General features: G+C 39.7%; 1 protein-coding gene across 1 annotated transcript in view; it reads right to left on the bottom strand.

Annotated features, from left to right (window-relative positions):
* The window catches only part of GLB1L3 (galactosidase beta 1 like 3), a gene marked incomplete at both ends in the record, with an annotated part of 51,686 nt that extends 37,761 nt beyond the window's left edge, over window positions 1–13,925 (bottom strand). The window contains 6 exons of the mRNA XM_081037166.1: window positions 1,358–1,466; window positions 2,750–2,845; window positions 3,519–3,587; window positions 12,639–12,854; window positions 13,153–13,296; window positions 13,903–13,925. Of these exons, the coding sequence (XP_080893292.1) occupies window positions 1,358–1,466; window positions 2,750–2,845; window positions 3,519–3,587; window positions 12,639–12,854; window positions 13,153–13,296; window positions 13,903–13,925 (657 nt within the window). The remainder of the gene's footprint in view (window positions 1–1,357; window positions 1,467–2,749; window positions 2,846–3,518; window positions 3,588–12,638; window positions 12,855–13,152; window positions 13,297–13,902) is intronic.
* Window positions 13,926–19,316: the final 5,391 nt, after the last annotated feature.

Raw genomic sequence — 19,316 nt, 5'->3', positions numbered from 1 at the left:
CATTCCCCTTAAGATCAGGAAGATAAGTGGCCACTTTCACCACTTTTATTCAACATAGTTCTGGAAGGGAATATAGTCAATGGAAGTGTAACAGCTATATTCGATGTCAGAGGGGTAGTAGATTATGGGTGTTATTACTGTGTGAGGGGTGTAAATGTCTAACTATTACATTGTTTTGTACACCTGAAACTAAATAAAATAATAATAATAAAAAGAATTATTTAGAAAGGGCTGGATCTGCATAATTTTGCCTCCAAAAAAAGAGTCAAAGATAATAAGTCTAATTCTGATTTTTATTCCATCTCAAGCTATACCAAGAGGTATGTTCTTAAAATAACATTAATTTTTAAATAATCACCATATGCCTCCTCTTGTTTGGAAGACAGTTATGTTTTTTAAATCAAACACAATGATCAAACAATTACTGTCTTGCAGACTGCAAGACATAATGTTCTTTTTCTGTCACAGACTGGTCTATGTGCTATAGGCTGACATTATGAAAATAAAGGCATTTTTTATCAAGTACATAAGGTCTGGGCACTCCAATGAAGAAAGGAAAGAGCGTGGCATCTGTGCTCTTTGCATTTACGTAAACAAAATGACTGGAATGTAAGTAATAGCAAATATGTTCACACAGGTACAAAATGACACACACGAACCAAGTTATTCATTATAAACTTGAAAAATCAAATGTCCATGACAAGGGCACAAGTTTAATTTTTATATATTCATGTCCATATTATGAAATATTTTGTAGTCATTAAAAACAATGGCATGTTTGAAAAACATATTTTCGAGTGACCAAAGAAAAATGCTCAGTGGAAATAGTATATTTTTATATTTAAAAATGTACATACACATGTGTAAGTGTTTGTATAGATAATTTGCTTCCATGTGTGTAGAGAATCTCTGGAAAGACACAAAATTCTGATAAAGTTGGTTGTCTCCTAAAAAGTAACTGAATGGCTTTGGACAGGGTAAGAGGGGAGACTTTTCTTTCTCCATAAACTCTTTGGAACTCTTTTGAGATTTTTCACCAATTGTGTATATTAACTGTTTAAAACAGCAAAGATTTTTTAAGAGTAATAATAAGGAATATCAGAGCAGTGAGTCTAGTGAACATCAAGTACATTCAAAACGACCATCACGCACCCATGCTTTCTGTCAGTCCTGTCTAGTGTGCTGTATGTTTTCCAGAAGCCCTGGAGCAAAAGCTGTAGTAAGATGAGAGTCTAGAATTCAAAATTGCAAGAATATAAGCTTCAGCTCTCGTAGAGACTTATTCTCTGAATAAGCCGGGAAAAGTTATTTTTCTAAAGCAAATATAAGAAAGAAGGTAAAGATACTTTGGCTTTACCTGGAGAGGAACCACTCTGGCCATAAGATGATCAAAATATTGATCAACTGCTTGAACAAAGCCGTTGTCGGTTGTTCTCAGTCTCAAGTTGGGGTCCTGCAGCAACCAACTGAGGGTGAAAGGAGACAAGCTGAGTGAGATGGAAAGACAGGAGGAAATATGAGTTGGGGCTGGGACCTACCTGACAGCTAGCTCCTCCCCAGGGCTCCCTTCTGCACAGTTTTACATAGTTTGATCTCATGCCCACAGTTGTGCAGCACTCAAGAGTCCTGAAAGGATGCTTTCTAGACCGTTCTTACAAACTTGTGAAATTTAGAAGGAAAGTGTCAAGACACTTTACAACTTAGCAATTCCATCATGGCTCATACACCCACATCTTAATAAAAGGTTTCTCAATCTTTCATTCTATTTCAGTTCATTAAAAACTTTCCCTTGAGCAAAGTGTATGTCCCTTAGGCACAGTGTCAAACCTCTAAGACCTAAGACTTCGAGCACAAGTAGGAGTTTCAAGCCAGCAAGCACAGCCCCAAGTCACTTTTAAGGTGCTGAGCAGAGCCACAGCTGACCTGTACAGGGAATCACAGCTTTGCTAAAACACCCACTACCCTCAAGGTCAGGCTTTTTCTGCCCCTGAGCTGGCATGGGAGAAGGAGCTCATCTTGGAGAAAACAAAGCCTTTACCTGACCGAGGAGAGGAGAAGTGCTCACCAGGATGTGGAGCCATGCATTAAACAGGGAGCTTGTAGAGTTAACAGAAGAGGAGTCTTAGATTCTCACCCTGAACCTTACTTGTCTGGACTGAGGGGCAGCATCACAGATGAGAGAAAAGGGCAAAGAAAAATGAGAAGGAAGTGGGGGGAGATGAGAGTTCTCAGCTCACTGGAGAAAATGGTCTTCCATTTACAAAATAAGAAAAAAGTCAGAAGTCCCCAGAACAAATCCAGAAGTTATCAGAACCTTCCGTCCCACTCTCTAAAGCTTCACTTCCCATTCCTCCTACCACAGGAGAACAGAGATGGGCACAGCTCCTTCCCATGAAGAAAGCAGACTGTGATCATACTGATGCTTCCTCCTGCCCTCCACCCCCACCCTCACCCTGCAGACACACACACACACACACACACACACACACACACACACACACACACTTGGCCCTATGCCCACATCACCAGGACCAACCTCACAAGTCCCTTCTCTGCAACACAGGCCTACAGTGGTACCCACATCTCACTATGTTACTGCAAGCAACCCCTAGGACGCTGTGTGAAAAGTACATGACAGTGCCAAAAACAGCCTATCTGCTCAGTGCTGTCAGATTCAAGTTTCATTTTTAGTAAAGCAGACTGCTTTTCCACAACCACAACCCTACCTTGAACTCACAGCCCCGCTCACCTGGGCAAGCCCCCAAGGTCAATCTCACTGCAGATGTAGGGGCCTGGACGCAGAATCACCCACAGCCCGATCTCCGCAGCCATCAGGACAAAGGCCCTAGAAAGGTCAATGTCAGCAACTCTCAGGACATTTGAGAGGAGGGTGGGGATGAGCCCAGCATGCATCGCAGGGTGGCAGAGCTCCCTGGCTCCTCTCCTCGCCTGCCTTCCTCTCGCAACCAAAGACTGGGGTGAGTGAAGGGAAGGCCGAGCCCTTACCCCCACCAGAGCAGGGAATCCTACACCAGGTCATAGGCCAGAGGCCCTGGGAACTGGGTTATCACTGGTTCCCAACCTAGGACTGTCGGCACAGCCCCACTGGGTCATGAGGAAGAAGGGCATCAGACAGGGGTCAAGGTCCCTAACAGTAAACCTGACTCCAATGACCTTGCTACCCTCCAGGGGTAACCCCTGTCCCAGCCTGGATGGCTGGACCCCACTGCAGAGCAGGGCCAACACTGGGGATGAGGCATCTCTGAGCTGCAGTGAGGAAGGCTGGGCTCAGAGGAGGCAGGCCCTGATGCCTAGGAGTAATGGGTTTACTGCTGGAGAGCATCTGGGTCCTGCGTGCAGAAATTGTCAGTGTGCTGAGAACAAGGCTCTGGACCCCAGTCTGCCTCTGGTTCTCCAAGCAGAGCCAAGATGCCACTATGGTCCCCAATCATCCCCAGCCAGCCCCCTTCCTCCTTCCCTGGCCTGGGCCACGTCATAGAAGCAGCAACAGCACCTACTCCAGGTCCAGGTTCCCAGAGAAGTCAAATTTGCCTCTTTGTGGCTCATGGAGGTTCCACGGAACATAGCTGTAGTAGGGAAGAGGGAAATACAATAAACATCTTCTTATTTCTTTCCTATAAATTCCTAGGTTAGCCCCAAATCGAAGCCAAAACCTAGGATAGCTTTATTTTGGAATAAGTTGAAGTTTCCAATGACAATTGGAAAACCTATATTACAGGAACAATGATTATTTTCAATAGTTTCTTCTCTATTACCCGGTTGTGGTCCAAGCTGCCAATAATCCTGATTCTAGATTCCTTAAATTTATACATAATTTATCCCACTCACCATCCCATTCTTTGTAACACTCATTAAAAATATTTTAAAAAGTGAAAAAATACAAATGTCTACATATGCCCAATAAATTATTGCTAAGAATTAATCAGAATCAGAATAAAGGAGGTGTTTCTATGAAAACAATGGAAACATAATAAAAGAATGTGCTACTTTTAGACCTAGTAAGAAGAACCCTGCCAGCGACCTTGGCTATAGGTCTGAGTCTGTAGGGGGCCAAAGGAACATGCACAAAATTTTATTAGGTGCTGTTTTTATTAGGTGACTATATTTTGTGTGTGTAATGCAGGGTCTGAGCTCCCGCTCCCCACACAGGAATGCAGGATATGGTGAGGCCAAAAAGGAACAACAAGGGAGCCATAGATAGGGGAGTTGTATCACTATATTCTCAATGGTGGCTGGTGGAGACACAAAAGCAAACATACGCCAGTACCCCAACGAGGGGTCTTCCTGCACCCCAGTCTCGCTGGCGGCAGGGAGAGACAAAGGAAGTAGGATCCACACAATCCGCAATCCGCCATCTGCGCTTACCAACCGCACTCGCCAGCCACAATCTGCACCTGCTAACCACGCTTGCTAATCATGTCATCCATAATCCGCCCTCCGCTTCTCTGGCAACCAACCAACCCCGCAGCGTACCTATGGAAGTTATATCAGTGGCTAATGGCTAACTGATAAGAGCTGGTGGCCAGCTAGTCACAGCTGATGGCCATCTACTACCCGAGCCAGCACCTTTCCACGTGAGGCCGAGAGCCTGGAAACTGCTCTCTGGGACTCTGTCCCCACAGTGCGTTTCACCAACAAAGTTTTTGAATATTGTGCCCAACATCATGAACCTTGTGGTTCTTATTACACAATTTTGCACAGCATAGGGATTTTTAAGAATCCACATGTTGCATTATGGCAGTATTGCCAGTATAACTGACTGTACTGCAAAATCTTTTGTAAGGAGGAATGAAAAGTTGGTTTGCGAAAGACTTTAAATATGCATGGTAAAGCTTATAGCCAAACATTGACAGAATAGAATGAAAAAATTTTGCTAAATGGTACTTACAAGTGACTTACTCTAAAGAAAATTGCTGGGGCGGGGGGCTGGGCGGAGGCTGGGGGAGGGGCTACTGGTAAACTCAGTTGAAAAAAAAGAAATTTATCAAATTCATTTTGGGTATCAATTTGTTCATGTGGTTTTATACTTTGATATAGTAATGAGAAAAAATTATATGAATATATTCCCTAATGTTGAATTATCTTTGCTAAATTCTATTGGCTGATTTGAAAAAGAAAGAGAAAAAGAAAGAAAGAAAGAAAGAAAGGAAGGAAGGAAGGAAGGAAGGAAGGAAGGAAGGAAGGAAGGAAGGAAGGAAGGAAGGAAGGAAGGAAGGAAGGAAGGAAGGAAGGAAGGAAGGGAAAGAAAAAAAGAAAGAAAGAAAGAAAGAAAGAAAGAAAGAAAGAAAGAAAGAAAGAAAGAAAGAAAGAAAGAAAGAAAGAAAGAAAAAGAAAATTGCTGAAAAAAGTCAAAAACAAAAAGATGGAAAAAGAATAGATGAAGCAAAATTAATTCAGCAATTTTAAATAGCAGGCAAAACAGATTTCAAGGCAAAAAAAAAAAAACAACCCTCACAAATAGATGCTAAGAGAGGTATCAAATAATAACAAAAGGAGTGATTCATCAAGGAGATATAATAATCATGGCCTTCTGTGCTCTTTTTTCCTTTTTTTTAATTAAAGTTTATTGGGGTGACAATTGTTAGTAAAGTGCTCTTAATATCAAAGCTTCAAGTAAAGGAGAAGCTTAACGAATCAGAGAGGAAATGGATAAATCCACAGTCATAGTGGGAAAATTTAACATGTTTCTCTAAGAAACAAAAACAATAATAGCAAAAAACTGGAAGCATATAGATTTGAACGATACGATGACAAGGCTGGATCTAACAAATACATAGAGAACTCAGTAACCAACAGGTGGAGCATACACATTCTTTAAAAACACACAGGACACTTGTAAAACACAAAATAAACCTCAACAAATTCCAAAAATCTTCATCACCTAGTTCGTGATCCTAAGACAAGTGCAACTAAATTAGAAAATTATACTTTAAAATATGAAAAAGTAAAATAAAAAGATAAATAAAACAGAAAGTATAGTCCAAATAACTGAAGCGTTTGAAACCAAATGACTTTCAAAGTACAAAATTTGTGGGATATATAACCGCGTAGCAAAATTTGTGGGATATGTAACCAAAGCAATACTTAAAGATATACGCATAGCCCTGAATAAATATATTAGAGAACAAAAAATCCTGGAAATAAAATTAGGTAAATTTTCAACTCAGGAGACAAGAGAAGGAGAAGGAGGGGGAGGGGTGGAGGAAGAAGGTACTAAATCAAATAAAGTAGAAGAAAGGAAAATACACTTAACTCAGAAATTGTGAAGTAGAAAACAAAATGATACAGAGATTAACAAAGCTGCAAACTAGTTCCTTGAAAAGACTAAAAACTTAGGCAAGATTAAGTAGGAAAAAAAGCCCAAATTTACAAAATGATATATAATTTCCAAGAAAGAAATGAGATTTTTTGTTTAAGTTCCAGAAAAGAAAAAAGATCTACAGAATAAAAATAGCATATACTCTAGAAGAAATAAAGTTATATTGTCCCCAAAATCATCACCTCACAACCACACAATATAGATTTACAGGTGAATTTTAGGAAACATTCAGGGTGAAAATTCATTTGCACAATATTTCAGTAAATATAAAAAGGAAATATAATCACTTGATGAATTATTATAAAAACTAAACAAGACACTAACATAAATATAATTTTAAATCAATTTCAGTTATATATATATATGAAATAAAACACTAACAAATCAGGTCTAGCAATCTCTGTGTGTGTGCGCTCATGCGCACACGCACACACACATGCACATGTTCATGTTTTCTAAGAAACATAAGAATTCATCGCAGAGCTGTGGATTGGTTGGATATCAGAAAAATTGTCTATATAATTTACTTCTTTATTAAAGTGAAAAAAAACCATATGGTCCCTCAACAGATGCAAAAAAAGGCTCTCTGTAAAACTCAACAGTTATTTATGATTAAAATATTTGCATGTTAGATGAGCCAGTTATCAATCTATTGCCTCTTGGCTTCAAATTTACTCTTTGGAATCAGCTCTGCAGTAACGGTTGGGGCCCTTTAAGCATTTTCCCCCTTGCAATGAGAACATTGTTTATCTTTGCCACAAGAAGGCGGTGGAGGGACATTCAAGAAAAAAAGGGGCTTTTTTTTTTCTTTTTCTTTTTTTTAAATTCTTTTTTTATTAGTTTCAGGTGTACAAAACAATGTAATAATTAGACGTTTAAGACATTTATCATTTATGTCCTTCACACAGTGATAACCCCCCTCCCCCCATCCACTACCCCTCTGACATCGCATACTGCCATTACATTTCCACTGTCTCTATTCCTAATGCTGTACTCCACTTCTTGTAAGTATATATATATATATACTTACTTACATATATATATATATATATATATATATATATATATATATATACACACACACACATATATATAAAATTGTAGTCAGACAAATACAAATACCATATGATCTCACTGATATGTGGAATCTAAAGAAAAGAAGAAATGAATGAACTAATCAGAAACAGTCAAAAGACATAGAGGAAAAACTGAGGGTTGCTAGATGGGAGGGGGGATGGGGATAAGGGGGAAGGTGAGGGGGTTAGAAAGCATAGTCAGTAACCACAAGATTGCCACAAGGTTACGAAAGTCAATTTGGGGAATGTAATCAATAATGTAAAGATTTTATAGGGTATCCGATGGACACTTGTCTCAGGGATGATGTAGATGCCTGATCACTGCACTGTACACCTGAAGCTAAACTGAACAATAATGAACAATAATGAATGTCAACTATAAGGAAAGGGGCTTCTGATTGCGGTGCAGTTTTTATATTTCTGTGGTCTTGCTGGTCAATGGTGTAGGTGTCTGAGGATACCTGGTGGTTATTTCTTTTTTTAAAATTCAGTACATCATAAATATAATCCATAACAACAAATGTAAAATTAACCCAAAATAGTGAGGAAACAAATATTTTGGAATTAATATAATTAACACAGTTACACATATAAAACATTATGTTACATGCCCCATCGTGTTTTGCTGCCACTTTTCAGTTCTTCCCTTTCTATAGTGTAAGTCTGAGCTTCTCAGGACTGCCTTTACTTTTTCCTGATGTTAACTAATAAAATCCCACAGCCTGACCATGAAAACAACAAACCTTTATAATTGCTGGTGATAAACATCTCATCAAGAAACAGAAAGGATAGTTTAAGAGACCTCTGGGACAACATCAAGCATAACAACTTTCACATTATAGAAGTACCAGAAGGAGGAGAGAGCGAGCGAGGAATTGAAAACCTATTTGAAGAAATAATGACTGAAAACTCCCTAACCTAGTGAGGAAAATAGACATACAAGCCCAGGAAGTGCAGAGAATCCCAAACAAGATGAACCCAAAACACATCATAATAAAATGGCAAAGGTGAAAGACAAAGAGAGAATCCAAAAAGCAGCAAGAGAATTTATATATATATATATATATATATATATATATATATATATATATATATATATATATACATGTGAATTATATATATGAATAATAAAATAGCAATAACTACATATCTATCAACAATTACTTTCAATGTAAATGGATTAAATGCTTCAATTAAAAGACAGGGTGGACAAAAAAAGAGACCCTTAACACATGCTGCCTATAAGACACTCACTTCATATTGAAAGACATACACAGACTGAAAGTAAAGGGATGGAAAAAATTATAGCATGCAAATGGAAATGAGAAAAAGTAATCTGGAGTAGCAATACTTATACCAGACAAAACAGACTCTAAAACAAAGGCTATAACAAGAGACAAAGGACCCAGTAATCCCACTGCTGGGTATTTATTTGAAGTAACCCAACACGCTACTTCAAGGGGACATGTGCATCCATATGTCATTGCAGCTCTGTTTACAGTGGCCAAGATGTGGGGCAGCCTGGGTGTCTGTCAATGGATGAAAGGATAAAGAGGAAATGCCATATATATATATATATATATATATATATATATATATATATATATATATATATGTATGTATATGTATGTATATAATGGAATATTGCTCGGCCATGGAAGGGAATGGGTTCTTGCCATCTGTGGCAGCATGGATGGACCTGGAGGGTATTATGCTGAGTGGAGTATATCAGATAGACAAAGACAAATACAATGTGATTTCACTTATGTGTGGAATCTAAAGAACAAAACAAATAAACAGACAAACCAGAAACAAACTCATAGATACAGAGAACATTTTGATGGTTGCCAGATGGGAGGAATATTGGGGGGGGGTAGCTAAAAAGGGGGAAGGGATTAAGAAGTACAAATTGGTTATTACAAAGTAGCCAAGGGGATATAGTGTATAACATAAGAAATATAGTCAATAGTATTATAATAACTATATATGGTGTCAGATGGGTACTACATTTATTGGGGTGATAGATGGGAGAGGGTTTGGGACAGGATAAAAAAGAAGAAGGGATTAAGAAGTACAAATTGGTAGTGACAAAATAGTCATGGGAATGTAAAGTAAAGCATAGGAAATATAGTCAAGGATACGGTAATGTGCCAGGTGGATACTAGATTAGTCTAGATTGGGGGGGTCACCTCTTAAATTATATGAGGTGTGATCAAACAATACGGTGAATGTTTAAATTTTTAAAAATTTATTACAGTGAAAGACACATTGACATTAACCCCTCAAAATATTCCCCCTCACTTCAGACACACTTATCCCATAGTTCTTGCCACTTTCTGAAGCAGTTCCGGAAGTCCTCTATCGTGATCTTCTTTAGTTGCGCTGTCATGGCTGCCTCTATGTCCTGAATCATTTTGACTTTAGGAAGGAGCCAGAAGTCACACGGTGCCAGACCTGGTAAATAAGGTGGATAAGGACACACCGTAATGTATTTATTTGACAGAAATTGCCATACCAGAAGCGATATGTGACAGAGATGGAGGATGATTTACAGCACACTTTAAAACACACCTTCTCTCAACCGTAGTTCACACACAGCTAACTGCACCAAACAAGTTGAAACTTGTCACACACTGTTACTGAGGTTTGATGCACTACTTCCCATATTGAAGATCCCTGTCATTCCATTGGATGGCACTCCGCAGCATCGTTCACCGTATTTTGTGATCACAATGGAAAGGCTCCATGTTACAGAATGCTTCTGGTATGGGAATTTCTGTCAAATAAAAACATTACGGCATGTCCTCATCTACCTTATTCACCGGATCTGTCACCGTGCAACTTTTGGCTCTTCCCTAAAGTCAAAATGACCATGAAAGGTCAATGTTTTGAATCAATTCAGGACACTGAGGCAACCAGAACAGCTCAACTAAAGATACTCATGAAAGAGGATTTCCAGAACTGCTTCAGAAAGTGGCAAGAGCAATGGGATAAGTGTGTTCAAAGAAAGGGGGAGTATTCTGAGGGGAGTTAATTGCAATGTGTCTTTTACTGTAATAATTTTTTAAATTTAAACATTCACCTATTTTCTGATCACACCTCTTGTAAATGTCTAACCACTATTCTGTATACCTGAAATTAATATAAAATAATACTGAATGTCAACTGTTATTGAAAAATGTAAAAAGGGAGGAGGTTCAAATTTTCAGGTAGAAAACAAATAAGTCATGGGGATGTAACGTACATTATAGAGAGTGTAGTTAATAATATTGTGATAGTGTGGTCAGATGGTTGCTGGACTTATCATGGTGATCACTTCTTTAGCTATATAAATGTTGACTAACTATGGTGTATACCTGAAACTGATATAATGTTGTACGTTAGCTATAGTTTTTAATAAAAATATTTTTAAAAATAAATGGTAATTATGAGACAAGTAAGAAAACAGAAAAATATGTTCTGCAACAAAGAAATGATAAAATACACTGAAAGGGCACTTAGACTTTATAGGACTTGACAATGAGAGTTGCAAAGTGCTGTGAACATAATCCTCAGTCTCTAATCAAAGTCCACAATTGTGAAAGGTGCTGAATTGTTTAGCAGCTGGGCCCTGGAGCCTGACTGAATTCAAAGCAGAGCTCCATTATTACTATACGTGACTTTGGGGAAAGGTCTTAACCTCTGTTTGTCTGAGTTTTCTCAGTGGTAATAACAGTACACACCACATAGAATTGCTTTATAGATGAAGTGAATTAATATTAATATTTTCATTAATGTTTCATTAATATTAAACATTTCATTAATGTTTAAATCATAGCCTGGCTGTGTACAAATACTATATATATGTTCATTGAATAACTAAAATTGGTACTCTTTATAATAGTAGATATGTTTAAATTAGCATTTGTGTTCTGGCAATGGCAGGATCATTGTACTCAGGGTCGGTTTCCCTGCCTTTCCTCTAACCTGAGGAACACCCTTCCCCTGATGTTAACCACCCACCCTTTTGCATGCAGCTGCCACAATGCAGCCTTCCACAGAATTTTTTTCTTTGGGCTCACCCTTCAACTCAGTTTACTGACTCCCAATTTTTTGAGTTTCAAGACTTTTCTGGAAATAGGCCTGCTATGAAGGGAACTCCACCATTCCTAATTCAAGTATGATTTTTGCTTTGAGTATAGTTTTTATTTGACTGGTCATCTGTGCACAGGCAGGAGCCTTTGCTCCATGTGTGCCTTGGGTGGCGTCCTCATTCACAATTGTGTGGTCACACCTCATAGAGATACTGGGAGGAGACAGTCCTCCTGAGCAAGCTAGCCTTCTGTGCTTCCATTTCTTCCCCTGCACAATGGGAATGATACTATCCAGCTCACAGGACAGTTGTGAGGATTAAGCAATTTTGAGAAAATACTTAGAAAACACCTAGCCATCTGTAAACCCTAAATACTTGTTACCCTTTGTCACTATATGTGTAACCATGTTAAATACCATGTTAAATTTATATTTAAATTCTTCTAATGGACTAAACTGGGCTTGTATTTCTTTTTGCCACCATAATTGAGTACATGTATGTGCCAGGCATTGTGATAGGCATTTTTCATATAAATAATAGAAAGATTTTATCTTATTTCATCATCAACGCAACCTTGCAAGGTGATTACTACTCTGCCCATTTACAGAGGAACACACCAGGGCCCTGCAATGCGCTGGTTAGAGGCAGAGCTGGAACTGAAGAGCAGGTCTGTCTGATCGTTTAACTACCGCATTCATTCCCTTTACAACGTTTAACTTCACTTTAGTGATTCTAGTATTTCTTTACATGTTCATTTTGATACTACTAGTCCTTTATATGTCCATCTCGAAATACATAAATAAGAATTGTTTTAAAAACACCATGTATTCATTCACCATGTATACTGTAAACATAAGTAATTAAACTGAGTGTTCCTAAGGAGCCCAATGTCTCTTCCACTAGAGAGATTCCTGAAGAAATCACTTACTCCTTTTATATTTCTACCATTAACCATTATTCAAGGCTTCCACCTCATCAAACTAAGTATGAAATGTAAGTGACCCTTAAGCATAAAAAGCGCATGCTGAACATGAATATTCAGAAGGTGAGCCCTCAGGTCAGGCTCCCCAAACCAGCTCTGAGCCTGGGTGCAGACGTTATGAGTCCCTGTAGAGAAGCAAGGTTGTGGAGGACTGGGGACAGCACTCACGTGGTGACAGTGTTGAAGCCACAGGCCTTCAGCTTCAGGAGACGGTCCCTCCAATACGCCCTGGGCACCCGGAAATAGTGGATGGAGCCCCCAAAGATCAGGAACTTGTGCCCCCCCAGTGTGAAGTATGGGTTACTCCCAGCTATGCTTTCAGTCTGAAGTCCCATAGATCGGTTTTTCAGCTCAATAGGAGTCAGATGAGACCAATTAAACCTGCTGAGAGAAAGAGAAACTGAGAGAGGGAGGGAGAGAGGAAAGGAGGGGGGGAGAGAGGAAGGGAGGGGGGGAGAGAGAGAGTGAGGGAGAGAGAGAGAGAGAGAAAGAGAGAGAGAGGGAGGGAGGGAGGGAGGGAGGGTGAGGGAGGGAGGGAGGGAGAGAGAGAGAGAGAGAGAGAGAGAGAGAAAGCCCTTGGGGAAAAAGAAGCTCTTGTTAGCAGAACATGCTCTGCGCATGCTTCTGATATTATTCTCCAAGAAAGGAGAGAAAGCTCCCGGCTCTCCCCGCTAAGGCAAACCTGTACTGTGGCAGCTGACGTCGCGCTTCTCCAGATGTATCTCCAGATATAAAATACTCTTTGTATTTTATCGAAGGAACAAGACCTGATAAGATAAATGGCAGGAAAAAGATGCACACGATTCTTTTCCAGGAAGGACACGGGCTGAAAAGAGAAAGAAATAATAACAAGGGGGGTTGGGGGGGAGGACGGTCAACATTGGCCTGATTCAACTCTACAGACCAGAAAGCTGCCCTAGAGGCAGGTTACAGGCGAGAGGCACAGAGGTGGCTCCCATCACAGGCAGGTCACCTAGGTTAGCCTAATGCATAGGAAGGCTGAGGCTTTGCCTGGGTCCACCGAGGTCCCCACAAAGCCAGGGCGGTCCCACAGTCCCTCTCAGTCAGGACAGAAAGCTGGGGACACACTTTCAGTGCTAGAAGCCTGGGCACTGGGGGATGGGGTCCCGTGGGAAGGGGAAGGGGCTCAATGACAGGGAGCATTTCATCCACCACGTTCAGGAAGGACGCAATCTCTGGCAACTGGAGCCCCTTGTCAGCATCCACACCCTGATTTCCTTCCATCTGGAGCAATGGACAGACCCTCCGCAGGGCGGACACAACTAAGGTAGGGGAACAAGAAAGCTGGAGGAGAGACAGCTTGTTGGGGAAGCTGGTAAGAGTCGTCTCGGCGACTTGACGTCCAGGAGGGCGTCCCAGAGCAGCCAGGTCTTTTTGCCCCACGTAAGTCGGCTTAGGCAGCGGCCGTCACCTGAAGCGTGGGGAGGAACCCATCCCCAGGCCGGGCGCAGCGGGCCCGCTCTGCTCGCCGCCTCCCTGCAGGGGGCCAGCCACGCTCCCGACCGCCGCGCGCCCGTGGCCCGGGACCTACGAGCGTGGCCGCAGCCCCGCACGGAGTCCGGGAGCCTCCCGGCACGGGTGCAGCAGCGGTCTGGGCATCTCGGCGGCGAGCAGGGCACAGCCCCGCATCCCACGCAAGGCGCCAAACCGCTGGAGCGCAGAAGGCTTTCAGCCAGGGAAGTAAGGAGGCGGTGTCCCGGGTTAGCGCCCTGACCTTGAGTTTCCTTAAACTGCGTGTCACCAGCCAATAGGGACAGAAAGGCGAATATGAGTGGGAGGAGAGGAGAACAACTTAGCCCCCGCCGTGTATCAGGGAGCAGGCAAGTTTTTGTTCGGTAGGTTCAGCAACTTGAGCAAGGGCCCTTTGGTTCCAGACAGCGCTTCAGGCTAACAAATGGGTCGTCCGCACAGTGAAATCGTTTCAATAGGACGTGTAAATGCCGAAATAAAGATTCCACAGGGTGCTAAGGACGGCCAGGCGAGGGGCACAGGCTACCCTGGAACAGTATAGTTTTCTCAAACTGAATCTTGGTAAGTGAGTGAGAATTATCAGAGCAAAGAAAAGTGGGAATGCTATTCCTATCAGCAGGAATAGCTTCAAGTGTTTCTTTACACACTATGTGGAAGAACTGCAGTTTGGAATTCTTTAGTTACACGGTAGCAGGAGATGAAGCTGAAGAGATCAGATTGGGAGAAGGTGAATCAGGAAGCATTGTGGATCTCCGGCTAAGCATCTCCGTCTCTTTTCAGAGATTTCAAGCAGAAACTAAGTCACAACTTCGCCTTGTGGAGATTACTTGGCTGCAAGGTGGAGGCTAAATGGAAAATAGACGAGTCACCTCAATAGACCTGGTGATGCAAGAATGAGGGCTTGAGTAGTTCTGGTAGTAATACTACACAAGAGCGAGTGGATTCAAGAAAAAAATTGAGGTAAAATTGGTAGCTCTTGAAAATTGATTGGATGAGTCAGGTGATACAAAGAGAGGAGTCTAGGACGACCACCATATTTCAGGCTTAAATGACTTGGGTAGACAGTGGTGACATTTATTGAAATCAGAAACACAGGAAGTGATAGAGGTTCCAATAGAGGTAGAAGAGTGATGAACCCAGTTTTGACATGCTCGATTTGAAGTTCCTGTGATGAAAGAGAAGTCTTCTGATCTTTTCTCTTTGAAACCTTTGCTTTCCTTCCCGCTTGAAAGAACAAGCCTGTGACATGAGGTTGAAATCAGTGCTATAGCTTTCAGAGAAGTGAGTGTGTGTGTGTGTGTGTGTGTGTGTGTGTGTGTTTTCTCTTATCTTACTCATTACAGGCGTGCTTTCCTCCTTGAAACCTCAGTTCCTGAAATTTTTATAATGAATGAAAATTTTCTCACTCTTAAGTGGAAAGCAATGCATTCTTGTGACTTTCTGCATCTTACACAGAAGCATAATATTTTTCTTTGAATATACCTTGTTTAATAAATTTGGATTTACAGCCACAAAACTTTATTCTTCTATGCCAAGATTTTTAAAACTGTTATAGTGTCTGTGCCTTTTCATATAAAATGAACTTGTCTACTTCTACGAAAAGCCATGCTAACGTTTTCATAGGAATTGCATTAGATCTATAGATCCAATTGAGGGGAATAGACATCTTCACTGTGTTGAGTCTTCAAATCCATGAACATGCTACGTCTCTTCATTTATTTAAGTCTTCTTTCATTTTTTCATCAAAACTTTGTTAGTTTTCAACATACAGATCCTATGCATGTTTTGTCAGAGTTATATCACAGTATTTCATTTTCTTTTGAGCAATTTTAAATGGTATTATATTTTTAAGTTCAGTTTCAGCATGTTCACTGTTAGCATACAGAAATGGAACTGGATTTCTTGTATTCATTTGCATTCTGTGAACTTGTTAAACATACATTAATTCTGAGAAGTTGTTTTAGGAATTGAAAATCCAATTCTTTGGAATTTTCTACATAGGCAATCATGTCATCTGCAAATACAGATAGTTTTTTTTTCTTCCCAACCTCTATGTCTTTTATTTCTTTTTTAAAAAATCTTATTGTAATAGCTAGAATTTCTAGTACTATATTAATAAGAGTGGAGAGAGCTGTTATCCTTACCTTATTCCCAGTCGTAGGTGAAAAAACATTCAGTCTCTTGCCATTAAGTATAATATTAGCTGTGCGGTTTGTGTATATGTTGTTTCTCAAGTTGAAGTAGTTCCCTTCTATTCCTAATTCGCTGAGATTTTTTTTATTCTGAACGGTGTTGGATTATGTCAAATACTTGAACCCTCTCTTCATTTTCTATAACATGACTATCTTACTTCTTTACCTGAAAGATACTTTTGGCAGATAAAGAATTTGCAGTTGTGCAATAATATGATATAACAAGAAATACATATTTAATCTTCATTCCCAGTTTCTGGCACAGAACTCCTAAAACCCTTGGAATTTCCTGTGTGACAGGGATGAGAAGATCTTTTAACCATGACAAATCTTTTTCAACCACACCTGAGTGAGTTTTTATTAATGAAATAACTTTTGGAAAGCTCCTAAGAATTAGGGGCTGGTTGCTAGGGGACACAACCATGTGACGAGAGGGTTGGAATTTTCAATCCCCCAACCTGAGGGAGACGGACTGGAAGTTGAGTTAATTACCAATGGTCAGTGGTTTGGTCAATCATGCCTAAATGATGAAGCCTCCATACAAACCTTAACTGAAAGGGTTCAGGGAGCTTCCAGGTTGGTAAACACATTGAGGTGCTGGAGGGTGGTGAGCCCAGTGAGGGCATGGAAGCTTCATGCCTTTTCCCCATCCCGGGCCCTATGCATCTCTTACAGCTAGTTGTTCTGAGTTGTATCCTTTATAATAAACCAGTAAACCTACGTTTACTTTATATTACTTTATAATAAACCAGTAATCCTAAATTTCCCAGAGTTCTGTGAGCAGTTCTAATAGATTATCAAACATGAAGTCATGGGACTCTGATTTGTAGCCAGTAATCCAAAAGTGCAGGTGACAACCTGGAACTGGCCTCTGAAATAGAGGGGGGGGGGGGCATGTGGGACTGGGCCTCTAACCTGTGGGTCTGTGCTAACTCTGGGCAGTTAGTACCAGAGCTGAGTTAAATTGTAGAACACCCAGTTGGTATGTACTTAGAGTTGGAGAAATGCTTGGTGTGGAAAAACTTACATATCTGGTATTAGAAGTGTTATATGACTAAAGGGAAACAAGTTTTCCTTGAACTTGGAAATTTTTTTCTTTTAGCACATGAAAAATATTGTGCTACTTCCTCTGGCCTCCATAAAATGGGGTTCTATTTCATGTCTCATTAATTGGCTGTAAGTAAGGTTCCCCTTTAGTTTATCAATCAGTTCTCTCCGGCTGCTTTCAAGGTTTTACCTTTATTCTTAGTTTTCTTTACCATCTGACACCATGCATAGGAATTACAATACAATTAACTATATTCCCTATACTGTACTTTGCATCTCATTACTATGTATATATGTTATAGTTGACATTCAATATTATTTTATATTAGTTTCAGGTGTACAGCACAGTGGTAAGGCATTTGTATAAGAAGTGATTCCCCCTGATAAGTGTAGTACCAACCTGATACCATATATAGTATTACCCATAATGTATTTCACATCCCCGTGACTATTTTGTGACTTCCTAATTTGTACTTCCTAATCCCTTCACCTTTCTCACCCATCTTCCCAAACCCCCTCCCATCTAGCAACCATCAGTTTATTCTCTGTATGTATGAATCTATTTCTGTTTTGATTGTTGTTTATTCTGTTCTTTAGATTCCACATATAAGTGAGATCATATGATATTTGTCTTTCTTAGTCTGACTTATTTCACTTAGCATAATACCCTCTAAGCCCATCCATGTTGTTGCAAACGGTAAGATTTCATTCTTTTTTTATGCAGAGTAAGACTCCATTGTATAAATGTACCACAATTTCTTTATCCAATTGTCTATTGATAGGCATTTCGGTTGTTGCCATATCTTGACTATTTTGAATAGTGCTGTAGTGAACATAGAGGTGCATATTTTTTTTTGAATTAGTGTTTTGGAATGGAACTGCTGGGTCATAGGTCACTGTATTTTTTATTGTTCAAGGAACCTCCATACTGTTTTCCATAGTGTCTGCACCAATTTGCAATCCCTCCAACAGTGCACAAGGCTTCCCTTTGCTACACATTGTTGTTTGTGGATTTATTGATGATAGCCATTCTGACAGGAGTGAGGTGACATCTCATTGTAGTTTTTATTTATATTTCTCTGATGACTGATGACGTTGAGCATCTTTTCATATGTATATTGGCCATCTGTAAGTCCCCTTTGGAGAAATATCTATTCAGATCCTCTGTCCATTTGTTAATCGAATTGTTGGTTTTTTCCTCGTGTTGAGTTGTATGAGTTTTATAGATTTTGGATATTATCCCCTTATCAGATGTATCATTGGCAAATATCTTCTATTTAAGATGTCTTTTCAATTTGTTGATGGTTTCCTTTGCTGTGCAAAAACATTTTAGTTTGATGCTATCCTACAAGTTTATTTTTTCTTTTTTTTCCCTTACCCTAGGAGGTATATCGATAAAAATATTACTAAGAGTAATGTCTGAGAATATGCTTTCTGTATTTTCTTCTGGGAGTTTTATGGTTTCAGGTCTTACATCTAAGTATTTAATCCATTTGGAGTTTATTCTTGTATATTGCATAAGAAGGTGGTCTAGTTTCTTTTTTTTTTCCATATACCTATCCAGTTTTCCCAGCACCATTTATTGAATAGACTGTCTTTATCCCAGTGTAAATTGTTGTTTTCTTTGTTGTTTTCATAGATTGAATGAACATATAGGAATGGATTTATTTCTGGGCTCTCTATTCTGTTCCACTGATCTATGTATCTGTTTTTATGCCAATACCATGCTGTTTGGATGACTATAGCCTTGTAGTATAGTTTGCTATCAGGTAAAATGATTCCTCCAACTTTGTTCTTCTTTCTCAGCATTGCCATAACTATTCAGTGTCTTTTATGGTTCTATACAAATTTTAGGATTATTTGTTCTAGTTCTGTGTAAAATACCATTGGTATTTTGATAGGAATTGCATTGAATCTATAGATTGCTTTGGGTAGTATGGACATTTTAATGAAGCTAATCCTTCCTATCCATGAGGATGGCTTATGCTCCCATTTATTTGTAGCTTCTTTAAATTCTCTCTTCAATGTCTTATAATTTTTCTAAGTACAGGTCTTTTACTTCCTTGGTTAAATTTATTTCTAAGTATTTTTTGATGCACTTGTAAATAGGATTGTT

This window comes from Rhinolophus hipposideros, assembly GCF_964194185.1.
Source record: "Rhinolophus hipposideros genome assembly, chromosome: 24".
In the NCBI taxonomy this organism is placed as follows: domain Eukaryota; kingdom Metazoa; phylum Chordata; class Mammalia; order Chiroptera; family Rhinolophidae; genus Rhinolophus; species Rhinolophus hipposideros.
Note: the sequence above shows the minus strand (reverse complement) of the source record. Positions and strands in the feature narration are given on the sequence as shown.